We start from the raw sequence: 12,201 nt of genomic DNA on the forward strand, positions 1-12,201 counted from the left end.
CTTTTTGCTAGAACCTTCCACTCTATTTGTTGGAACATTGGAACACAGACTCTTCCTTGACTTTGAAAGGGGTATTTTGAAGTAATATTTCCAGTGCTAGACAGCAAATAGTTCTACTTAAATAAATACAAGTTAAGGAAGTTAGTTTTAGTGTGAACTGGTATAAGCAAAAATTCGGTGTGATCTGTAACCATATATTCCCACCTGCCTTCATTTGTCTGTTCTGCCTGGGCTTTCAGATGGGAGGTAGCACACCTGTGCCAGCAGTCAATTTGGGAATATCAGTTGGGAATGTGTAGTGGTGTGTTATTTCTAGCTGCCTCACATTTGTTATCAGGTCCAGTCTACCTATATCATTGTAAGCTAAATCTTCTTTTGATTATGAGCAACGTTAATGTAATACAATTCTGCATTTGACTAAAAACTTCTAGCAAAACAGCTGTTTTTTCAGTTAGAGTCTTGTCAGGTGTTTTTGTCTCCGATTAAAATATTGCTTCCCCATGTGCTGGAGCAGCGTTTCAGACATGTTGGGGTGACAGCAGCTGTTATCCTGTGATGTTTTGTGACACAGACGGTAAATTAGGCTGAAAGCAGCAAGCTTTTTTGTTTTCTTCTGTTAGAGTAAAACATCTGGATGTTGTATGAAAAGAGGGGACCAATTCTCTGACACTTTCCTGTCAAGGCACACTTCCTCACTACTACCTCCCCAGGAAACTATTTAACGCTAAGAAAAGTTCTTGAAAGAAAAGAGCCTCAAACACAAAGATTTAAGCATGGTGTACATGTGATGTTCAGGTTGGGGTTTTTTTATATGATTGTCACAGAATTACAGATATGTAATCTTGGCATAGTTTTACTACCTAAACTATCCTGCAATACAGTGAGATGATTATCTGGGGTTTGGGTTCTGTTTGTGTGTTTTTCATGAGTAGGCCAAGTAGTTTGCAGTTGATACCTAATCAGTGTGATTTCAGTTCTGCAGAAAAGCGGCTTCAGGTGCTGTGGGCAGCCTTGCCATGCTAGACACCCTGTTGGCAACGGCAGCACGGCTGGGAAGTTTCTATAATTGGAAGCTTGATACGTTTCTGCTGCTGGGGATGCTGTGCCTGAGACTTCGTTATGGTTTGCTATGAGGAGAAAAAACCCTAAAAAATAAAAAACGTTTAAGATGTCTTTTGCACAGCGCTGAGACCCAGCCGTGCCCTTCCTCCGCCGCTGGACGAGAGCACACAGAGCGAGGGGGGAGGCTGCCAGGTGCCGCTGCTGCACAAAGCCCAGGTGGGAGCGATTTTGCCCTCAGGGCCCCGCCGGCAGGAGCGGGGCCGGCTCGGGCCGCTGCCCGGGCACCGTCCGGGTGCTGGGGGTCCTCGGGCCGGGCCCTTCGCCCAGCGCTCGCCTCGCACACGGCGCTGAGCCCGCGGGCCCGGCGCCCGCCGCTGATGCTCCGGCCGCTGCCTCCGCCCGCCATTGGCCGTACGCCGCCCTCCCCCACTCCCCTCCCCTCCCGGAGCGGCAGGCGCCGGGCGGGGGGGCTCGGGCGCTCCCCGGCAGCGGCGGCAGCCGCGGCGAGTCGGGCGGCGGGGCCGGGGCGCCCCCGGAGCGAGGCCGCCCGGCCGGGGCCGGGCCGGCCCGGGGCCGCCCCCGCCGGCGGCTGAGGTTGAGCCGCGCCCGCGCGCTGCAGCCCCGCAGCCCCCCCCCGCCCCGCGCCTGCAGCGGGGACAGGAGGCGGCGGCGGCGGCCGCCCCTCGCCCGCCGTGTCCCGGCCGGGGCCGCGCGGGTCGCCCCGGGCGGAGGGCGGCTCCTCCTCCATGCGCCGCGGCTGCCCGCAGCGCCCGCTGCCCCGCGGAGCGCGGGGGCGGCCGGAGGCGGAGCGGGGCCGCGCGGAGGATGCCGGCGGGCGGCGCGGCAGTGCGGGCCCCCGGCGGGGCGCGCTCCCTCAGCCCCACCGCGCTGTCCCGCAGCCTGTCCCGCCTGCGCGAGCAGCGCGCCCGCTCGCGGGCCATGCTGGCCCTGGGGGTCACGCAGATGGTGCTCGGCTGCCTCATCGTGGCCGTCAGCTTCGCCGCCCTGGCGCTCACCACCTCGGCCCGCGTCCGCCACTCCTGCCCCTTCTGGGCCGGCTTCTCGGTGAGTCGGGGGGCGCGGGAGGGGGCGGGCGGGACCGCCGCTGCCGCCTCAGGGATGCGCGGCCGCCCGACAGGTGGGAGGCGGGCGGCGACTCCGGGCCTCGGCGCCCTCCCCGCCGTGAGGCGGGCAGGTGAGCTCCGAGATCGGCCGAGCCGTGTCCCCCGGCCCCGCAGCAGCGCGGTGGCACTTCCACCCTTGGAAGGGTTGGCCGAGGTGGATTGGGTTTTATCAACAGCGTCGGGTCAAAGTTGGGATGACAAATGAGCCTCTGGCGTTGCCTCAGCCGCTGACACCCGTTCCGTCGGCGCTGGCTTGGGCTCACCTTGAGATGCGGCCACCGCTCAGGGTCCGGCGCGGTTGCAAATTCAGCTGCGAGCCTTGTGGTGCTGGAGGTGACCAAACGAGCACAGTAGGAGTGGGATTTAAGAGGCGGCATGGAAGAGTTCTGCCGAGGAGAGCGCGAGTGCGCCGGGAGGGTTGGAAAGGCCGTGGTTTTGGGGCACCCGAGAGCCCTGCCCTGAGAGAGGCTGGGGCTCACCCGCTGCTCTGAGGGAAAACTTGTTTGTTCTCAACAAACAAATAAATTGGGGTCCTCATGATTCCTTTGTGATAGTCTTGTTCACTTTCCATTGTGTCCTACCAGCACAAATTAGAAGAAAGAAAAAAAAGTTGATAGTCTGATTCAGGTGGTCTCATTTAGTGCTGATCATGAGTGGCTGCATCTGTGTGTGGGCGCAGTGCACACATGGACACGTTAGGATAATACTGCTTCGTGAAAGCTTTTCTCATAAGCGGTGAAATGGGGCTTGACATTTATGAAGGACTAGGCATTTCTAAGGGCACTGGTAACAGACTCTGTGTTATTGGTGAAGGTTTGCTCCATTTAATTTAATGCGTTACTGGTTTCAATTATGTCTCTTCAGCTCTTTTAACGGACCACAGGGTTTTCAACTTCAAACATGCTTGTTAGAAACCAGAACAGTTAGATAAAATATTTTGGGTTATTTATTTCTGAGCATGTGGTGGAAATGGTGTAATTTTTAATAAACCTTAAACTATTTAATATGTTCTTATGCTGATTTTTTTTTCCCCCCCCAAGTCCTTCAGAGCACAAGAGTCATTCTGGATTAATTATTTAGGTACTTTCTCTTGAATTTGTTGTATTTTATTCTAGTCTTGAAAAGAAATATGAGTTTACAGTAATAGCACTGATGTTGTAATAGTCATTCTATTGGATTTGATCCTCTGCAACATAATATGCAATTATTTGTTGATGAGGTGTGAATTTTAGGTTCAGAATCTGGCTGCTTACATTTTAATGTGCTACTAAACCAACACGGCTTAGGCAACCTTTGTTTCTTACCTTGACAGTGTGAGCAGGAATATGCATAGCTGCTTGTGGATTCCAGTAAGCAGAACTTTTTCAGTAGTACCTTTTCCCCCACCTCCTGTGTTCTGCCGAGACACTTCTGGTGGTTGTTATGCTCCAAGACAGGCTGCTTTCCTTACTGTGGATACTTTCTACTCTTCTCTCGTGCAGTGTATTTCACAGAAAGTGTTTCCCACTTGGATTTCATGCATGTCAGTTGCTCACCAGAGACACCAAACGTGTGATTCCAACCTGTGGTAGAAAGGGTGGAAGGCTCAGAGAATTGCAAGGCTGTTACTAGAAGGCCTTGTTTTCCTGTGTTATCAGAATGAGGCAGGTGTACATTGCTTCCTAAAATAAGAGTTTACTTTTTGAGGAAATAATTCTACCTTATAAATGAGCATTAGAATAAACTTTGTTTCCTCCTATTATCTTTACCTCTAAGTCTCAAGAACTAAGATAAAATGGAGCAGTTTTTGATCAGCCCTAAAGAATTTTTTGAAGTTAGTTGATTACACCGCCTTTTCTAAAAACCTTTTGAGGTGTTTAGTGAATTTAACAAACACTAGATAGATTGTCACTCACAGCTGAAAAATGCTTCTGTGGAAGAGTAACAGTCTTTAGCTTGCTTCTGTGAAATACAAATAAAGAGGTGGGTTTAAGAGACATGAGAGAAAAATAATGGAACTATCCTTCCCCTCTTTATCTGGTGCCAAAATCAGACATAGATATTCATTGCCTTCACACTACTTCCCCCTCACTTCTTGGAAGTAAATAACTGAGTTGTTTGATATAAAAGTAGCAATTCTGAGTCTATTTTTTGTGATATACCATAGTTTTTAGTCATTTAGAAATGCACATCCTAAAAGAGAGTAGTCTTAGTGTTGGTACTTTTCAGCAGTTTTTGACACCAAACGCCCTGTCAATATAAATGAAGGCGGCAAAAATTCACTAAGAGTATTTCAAATGTTTCTGAAAATAATTTCCTAGTATTTGTAACAGTCTGGCTGGTTGAAAAATATTAAAAAATAGATCAGGCTACATATTAGACTCACAGAAAGTTCTGTAATCAAATGCAAGGAAAGGTTCTGATTTCTCACTTTGTTTTGGAAATCTAATCAAGTGACCATATAAGTTAGAGCTTATTTAAAGAACAAGGCACCATAATTTCCATAAAACTTTGAAGTGTTCAGACCTTATTTAAGTATCATCCCATACCTTAAACAGTTTATCTTTCATAGCATCATATTAGGAAGATACTTTTTATCTTCATATATTTTGCTTTAAGAAATTTTTTAGGTAATTATTCAGACTCAACCTCACACTGAGCAGAAGGAAATTTGAGGTTTAGATAAGCAGGTACTAGTTAATTCTCTGCATAGGCAGCAGTCATTGGCAAGACCTTGCAATCTGTGCGCTGAAATGCTTGGCAGCTTGTTCCCATTGCAGTTTCCTGAGAAAATGGTTGTTTCTTCTTCACATTCTCTCAAGTGGGTAAAAAAATATTTTTTCATATAAGGGAGATGAGCATAAGTGTCTTTGATCCTGTTAAGAACATCAAGAACAGAGTACTAGCCTCCTTTTAATCATGGAAGGATAGGTCTCAAAATAAGGCTGTTCTGGTAGCTCACTGAAAGTGTGAGCAGTGACAAGGTCATTTGTCTCTCCTGTAGGTCTGTAGTCACTTGAATATGAGAAAATATTTATACTCCCTTTGCCCTTTAGAATGCAAACCCTACACCAGTTTGTAGTGTGTTGGTTCTGTACATACCCAGATGGAAGGAAATGCTTCTGCTCAGTGTGCCTGATGTTCATTGCTCCTGCCAGTGTTGGGACAGTAGCAAACCACAGGCTGATGGAGCTGTGGTTGTGTGGCTGCAAAAGCAAAACTTGCTTTGTGAAGTCATTTCATGAAATTATTTAGAAGTCTGCAGAAAGATGTTTATCCTGCTACCCCCCATCTTGATGCCAGCAATTTAATAAAATTACCAGGCTTAGTTAGAGACCAGAGTTCTCTCTAGTAGAGCAAAGTATTAATAAAATAGTAAATTAAATAATAAGCTTACCCAGGCTTCTAAAATTACTCTGGCATTAGAAATCTTAGCATGTACATGCTGTGTGTTTGTCTGTCTTCTTTTTTATGTATAGTTACTTGACAGTCGTTGTGCTCTTGTGTAGAAGTGTGTTGCTGGAAGATCTTGTGCTGCCTTTCCTTTCTATTAAGTTTCTTCTCAGTTTTGCCTTTTTTTATCCATATCCCATGATCAGAGGAGATCAGTTCTGGCTCAAAAGCATCTTTAAGTAGAATGTTTTCAAGGTTCATGACATACATGCTTTTTTGTGTCCTTTGAAAAAGGAAACAGATGTATAGGGAGACTGTTGGCGTGAACTCAAACACAACTGTTATGGAAAATGGGAAATATGTTATACACTTGTCTATGTTAATAACTGAAAAAGCTGAATATAAGAGTATTTTCTGTATTCTTCTATGGTATTGTTCAAGATAGGTTTAAAAACCTCAGGTGATGCTTAAAGGAGTTAACTTTCAAAAACTTCTACTTGTCTGTGACCATGGCTTTTCCTCACATGTAGCAGGTTGTCCTGGCATGTTCCTATACAGAATCATTGTGGAGGTGAAGGGGAGATGACAATAAAAATGATTTTTTAGCAATTGTGGTTTTCCCTTCTTCTCCATTTCAGCTAAAGGTTTTGGTTTTTTTTCCTTCCTCCTTTTCTCTGTTCTATCCTCTTTTGGTATTTTCCTTTATTGCCTGTGGATAGACAGGAGGAATAGAGTGATAGCTGTAGCTTGGGGAAAGGAACTTTAGTTTGCCAACAGTGTGACTGTGAAAGCAAAGCAAAGCTCCTAGAGAGAAAGTGACCTCACTGCTCCTGTTGTGTGTTACAGGTTCACTGAACTGGGACAACCTGTAACACATTTATTTATTTATTTGTCTTGGAGATGATAATTTCCTGTGTAGGACTCAAAGGACAGCTTTCTTGTCCACCTGCTGTTGTTATAAGTGAAACTCTAACTCTGTGGTTGTCAGATAGTTTTTCACAGAATGTCCACTGTAGTTCTGAGTGTTCCCTATGAGAGCTCTAGAGACTCTCTGAGAATATGAGAAGCCGTAGGAGGGGCTGCTTGGTTGAGCACTCCTGGTTAACACACACAGCCTGAGAGCTGAGCCTACAACTTTCTTGGAGGAAGCACTGTTTTGGTGAGGGTATGTGACCAGATCCCTTCTCTGCAGAGGATTGTTCTAATAGCAGATTTCAAATGTGGACTCACAGCCATGATGATTAGTTTATTATGGACAATTTGTTATCCTGTGAAGTTGGCTGCTGGTTCAGACAATGTTCTGTATCTCTAAATATTCACTTTCAGGCTTCTTTTGGAGGAGCTTATATTGCTGGTTTGGGAGTTGGGCAGGTAAATTTCCACACAGAAAAAGTTTTCGGGAGACTTACCAAACCTCTAATGCAGATTATCAAATAGTCAGGCCCTGGGAACAAATGAAACTGATTTCTCTATGTGGCTGTTGAAGATCTTATGTCATTCCTGAAAGATGATGTATCCACACACTAGTGCAATTACTTTGATGTTCCTTGCTTCAATTTGAAGTAATTTAGAACACCAGGAAATGGATCACTTCAAAAATCCTACAGGTGACTTTGTAACCTTTTGCCTCTTCACAGTCTGGCTAATAAGTCATGGTAGGATTTTGCCAGTATGATCTTCACAAAATAAAGGCAGCTCAATGGGATGATACATTTGAGAAAGTAGTACTATCACATTTGACTGATTGCTCTTAACTCCTCAGTTACGAATTGCAAGATGCAGTCACAATTTTAGTTACAAATAGTGGAACCTTCAGTTACGTGTGCTTGCAGAAGAATTACATTCACTCTGATTCTTTGAGACATTGTTACTGTCTCCTGCTGTATCCTTTATTAACTACCTGCTTTTTTTCTGACTTCCTTTTGGATTTGCTAACACCTCAGGCACATCTTTCCTTTCCTTTGCAAGTTTGTCAGGGCTTTGAAATGTGAGCAGTCTGTGGAAGGAAGTCAACTGTCTGGAACTTGGTGTCTCAGGAAGCCTGCTAGGGATGTGTGTTGCTGGTATACAGTGTTGGTAAAAAAATATCAAGGTCACCTGCACAGGCTTGCTTCTCACCCTCATAAAATGCATGAGGATTGCAATGTGTCTTGTCTAGGTGATGGATCATTATTAATTTTATTAGCATTCTTGGTTTTTACATCCTGGCAATATTGTGTGACAGACAAAAAACCTGAAAACATCCAACCCAGAAAACCCGTGAGGCTGTTAAAAGATGCCAGTTAAAACCTGTGGCACTGGTGCACAAGAAGAGGTCATACACATCATAGAACATAAGAACTGAGAAGCCTTGGGTGCGTCCTCTGTGCTTTATGGAGCCTGTGGTCAGATAGGGCATTCATGGGTGAAAACATTGTTTCCATATCCTGATGGAATCATAGCAAATCAGACAGCTGGACAGAGGAACAATTAGAAAGGTGACAGTGTTCCTTTTTAATTCTTTGAACTTTGGATGGTAAAATAACTGCTTGTAATTTCCTGAGGATTTGGGGCTAAGTACAACCTTGTGGTCTTTTTATCTCCAATGCACTAGAGAATAGCAGACCCATGGACAGAAACATTATTTGTTTTATGAGGCACATCAGCTTTTATTGCTTCTGAGCTATATATTCTGTTGCTTTAGCCTTAAGAGCAATTTAATTAAAAAACTTCCTGTGTTACAGGAAGGAATAGTGGAAGAAAGCAAAGATAATTATGATAAGAAGCAGCAGGTGTCCAGTCTGTAGAGAAGAAATAGCATCATTTTTATTAATCCCATATTATTATAAGTGATCTGTATTCTGAAGTCTTCATTTTTTGTAGGCAGCCAGACTGCAGAATAAAAATACTATTTTGAGTAAGTCTCTTACTGTTGTTAGCATACAGTTTTCAGTTAGTTTGTTCTGGGTTTATTTTTGGTTTTGTCTGTAGCAGAAAGATAGGTGTATGTTTCAGTCTCTTTAGGAATGAAATATTTCTCCTGGATGCTGGTTGTCTTTTCCAACCATTTTTTATGCTGGACATGTAGGAGCATTTCCTGTAAAAGAGAGCAAGTACTGCTCAGGAACTTATGAGAACTAACTGTGAGGGTAAAATCTAGTGAGAAACTTGGACAGAGGTAAGTACCTTGGTGGAAGTGGGAATTTCTAAGGCAAATAATCTAGTTATTTGCAGCTGCTGAACTTATTACACCTTCATTTTAGTTGTATGTTGTGACTTACTAAAGGAATGAGTTGTGAATTTTCATGTTTAATTAGCTATTCTTTCACAATTCATTTTTCTGCTCACTCCTGTGCCTTCTGGGATCCAAGGGCAGAAGAGATAATGGGACTGTGTAAGGTGTGAACTGTCTGAAAATACGTAACTTACTGGAATATAATGATTTCAGTGGTGTATTTAGAGAAAGCTACTCTTCTAGGAGCAGGTGGTGTGGTCATTACCTCATCTCTTCGGGAGCAACCACATTGCTTTAAAGGAGTGTTATGCAAATGTGACAAACCTAGGGAATTTATAATTGAGGAATATTTATACATTCAGAGCATCCTAGCTTACATGCAGACAACCTTTTAAGATCAAAATGCCCTAAAGCTTTGTCTTCCATCTTTGGCAAAGTCACAGATTCACTGTTGTCTACGCCATAAACAGAAGCTACACTCTGTTTGTAAGGACACTGTGTTGATAATTCCTTCAAAAGTTCTTGCTTGTGCTTTTTGGGACCTCAGTCCTGCCCCAATTTCATCACTGTTATTTTTGGTGGCCTGTGGATGTAGCCATATCAGTGTTCTAGTTCTGGTCATGTGTGTGCTCCCACTCACTCTTCCTGCACACCAGGGAGCATTCTCAGAGCACACAGACTCGACTCCTGGGGGATAAAATGAAGCCAAAAGATGAGCTGCAAGAACACTGTAAGTGGAATCTGACTGCTGGGAGAAATTAAGTCTCTGGGCCAGACCAGAATAGTCTGAATAATCACTCATCCATTGAGTGCATGGTGTGGATGCTCCCAACAGCAGATTCTTTTGCAAACAGATTTGCTCATGTTCTATTTGCTCATGTTCTATTTGCTCTTTGGTAATCCCGGTAAAACCTGTAAGGCCAATCTGAAAGCTCCCGTATTGTGTAGAGGATGTGATCTCCCTACAAATTACTAGAAATGCTTTGTGCTGGGCAGAATTTTCCTCCATCCTGGTTACATCTAGACTGGTAATTTGATGCAGGTCTGCAGATTAAAATAGCCAGTTCTGAGGAGCAGATGCCAGTGCTTGGTGTGTTACTTTTAAGGGCCTTGAGTAGGTGGAGTACTTCTGAGCTAATTTGCAGTAAATGAGAAATACTTACTTGAATTACTGCTGCATCACTTATAATGAGACATTGTTGTCCAATTGATTGTGATTAAGAAACAACAAAAGAATAATTTCACAATATTCTAATAAGTTTAGACTTGCTTGGTTTTATTACTTTATATTCCGATAAAAGTGAGAAAATGTAAGCACTTTGAAGAATATGTATTTTTTGCTTAAAGAAAGCAAACTGAATTTAACTCTTGGATTTCTGATCTTTATAGCAGCTTGATTTAAACATGGATAGTTGAAACAGCAGCACAGTTTTAAACTTTTGGGCCTAATTTACAAAATAGGAGTTACCCTACTTTGCAAACTTGCTTTGCGTTTTGTGTATAGATTTTCCTCCTTTCTAGAAGCCATCATCATGGGTAACTTCTGTTCTGCAGAACCAGGAAATAATGTTCTGTCTGATAACTATACAGGTTTGTTATTTCTCTCACTTACAAAGAGTCAGTCCCAGCAGAATTATTTTCATGTGTGGGGTATAATGTACTTATGAGATTTTTTTTTATTTTTTTTTGCTACTGTTTTACCGGGAAAGAGCATGGATTAATCTGAAGATTTTAGATAAGCCTTCAGTGCCAGGCAAGATGAAAACAGGTGGTTTTAAACTGAACACACTTAATCCAGAGGCACTGAGAGATAATAAACATGTAGCTTTATGCTGTCACTTTTGTATTCACTCCCTCCAGAGAAGAAACTTTTTTTCATATGTGAAAAATTGTTTGCAGCTATTTTTCAGATTTGTGACAGATTTTATTGTCTGCTAAAGAAATTAAGATTACTCTCTAGTTTAAAAAAAAACCAACAAACCAAACAAGCATTGAGCATTCAATGTAAAGAGCCAAGGGACAGCATAATTTATCAATAATAAACACAAGTCATTATCTCACTATTATGCATTCTAGTGAGTGTGATTCTATCAGAACAGTTCAACTCAATGGTTTTCCTTTGTTAAAGCAATGAAAGCATTTGTTGACTAATGCTACTAAAATAAGAGGTTTTCAAGTTCTGACTCTAAACAATCATCAGGAACTTTGGTGCTGTGAACATGTGTGACACTGCTATGTCATTCTGAAAATAACATTGGTAGAAAGCAGTTTTTTCATATCTTGAAAGTAGCTGTAATTCAAACAAATTTTATCTTTCTGGAGGCTAAATACAAAACCTTTTGAAAACTTGTGAAATATATGGCTAAAAAAAATATTACACTCTCCACTGCAAAGGCTCCTGTCCTGTGTTTGTGTTGATGTAAAGGGAGCTCAGTCTGTTTTATGTGTCTCAGGTCACCCAGAGTATCAAACTATAGACATGACTCTTTACATGCTCCTACTTAAACAGAAAATTTCTGGGGGGGTGTAAGACAACTTACTCATTCTTTTGGCAAATTTCAGTTTTTATGTTTGTGAGCTGAAAGTAAAAAATGCATTTAGAAAACTCCTAATGAAAGTGTGGGATTTTTACATGAAGAACAGATGAGCTTCCTCTTGCTTGCCTACACAGACATGATTTGTATCTGAAAAGTTACTGTGTCTGTTGCAAATGGGAATAAACCAAATGGATGCTGTTGTAGTCCTTTCTGCCTTGAAAATTGCTTTCCAAAAACAATGTTAATTCAAGAGGTGCTAGATTCGTGTTTTCATTTTGCAGTGGTTTTAAACATAATTGAGTTTTCATGTGAAATAAATTTTCATTATACATAAAGAGTTAAAGGGAGGATCAAAAAAGAATATTTCTGAGTTTGTCACAAGTACTTGACTATAAAGGATACTTGAAAAATGTTGACTTAGGGAATGGAGATTTTAGATACATCAGAGTGTTATAAATAATTCTCATGTTCAAAATAAATAAGTTTTCACGTTCAAAGTTCAGAACAAAGCAAGCCACAAAACACCACTGGAGTGGGGGGGTGGGGAAGGAAGGAAGATACATGTAGGATAATGGCTCATGCCCTTGAGACACATTATCATTGTGTCTGTAATTGCAGGACTGCCTTACAGCTGCACCACATGATTTCTCTGATGCATCTCTGCCACTCCTACTGCAGAACCTGCTGCATGGAACCAGGGAGAATAGTGAGGGCAGGACAGATGGGGTGGCAGGTGCACTTTGTCTGCTTGATAACGCTGCACACTTCGGCTAAGATGTTAACAACTCATCCATGTTGCCTTTTACCCATAAACCAGCAATGGTTTTCCTCTCAGAAGGACAGAAGACATGTTATGGTAGGTAGGAGTCAGATTTAATGTATAGACTGAAGT

General features: G+C 42.9%; 1 protein-coding gene across 3 annotated transcripts in view; it reads left to right on the top strand.

The window, feature by feature from the left end:
* The first annotated feature begins 1,887 nt into the window (after positions 1-1,887).
* Positions 1,888-12,201, top strand: part of ENTREP2 (endosomal transmembrane epsin interactor 2) — an 89,038-nt gene continuing 78,724 nt past the window's right edge. For 2 of the 3 annotated variants that reach the window (XM_005521451.3, XM_014251352.2), the window contains exon 1: positions 1,888-2,127. In XM_005521451.3, the coding sequence (XP_005521508.2) occupies positions 1,888-2,127 (240 nt within the window). Of the gene's footprint in view, positions 2,128-9,445; positions 9,503-12,201 lie in introns of those variants that run through there. The other variant, XM_088063047.1, reaches the window with a different exon arrangement.

The sequence above is a fragment of the Pseudopodoces humilis genome, chromosome 16 (genome assembly GCF_049639895.1).
Source record: "Pseudopodoces humilis isolate 2021_Gansu_Grassland_sample_001 chromosome 16, ASM4963989v1, whole genome shotgun sequence".
Classification (NCBI taxonomy): domain Eukaryota; kingdom Metazoa; phylum Chordata; class Aves; order Passeriformes; family Paridae; genus Pseudopodoces; species Pseudopodoces humilis.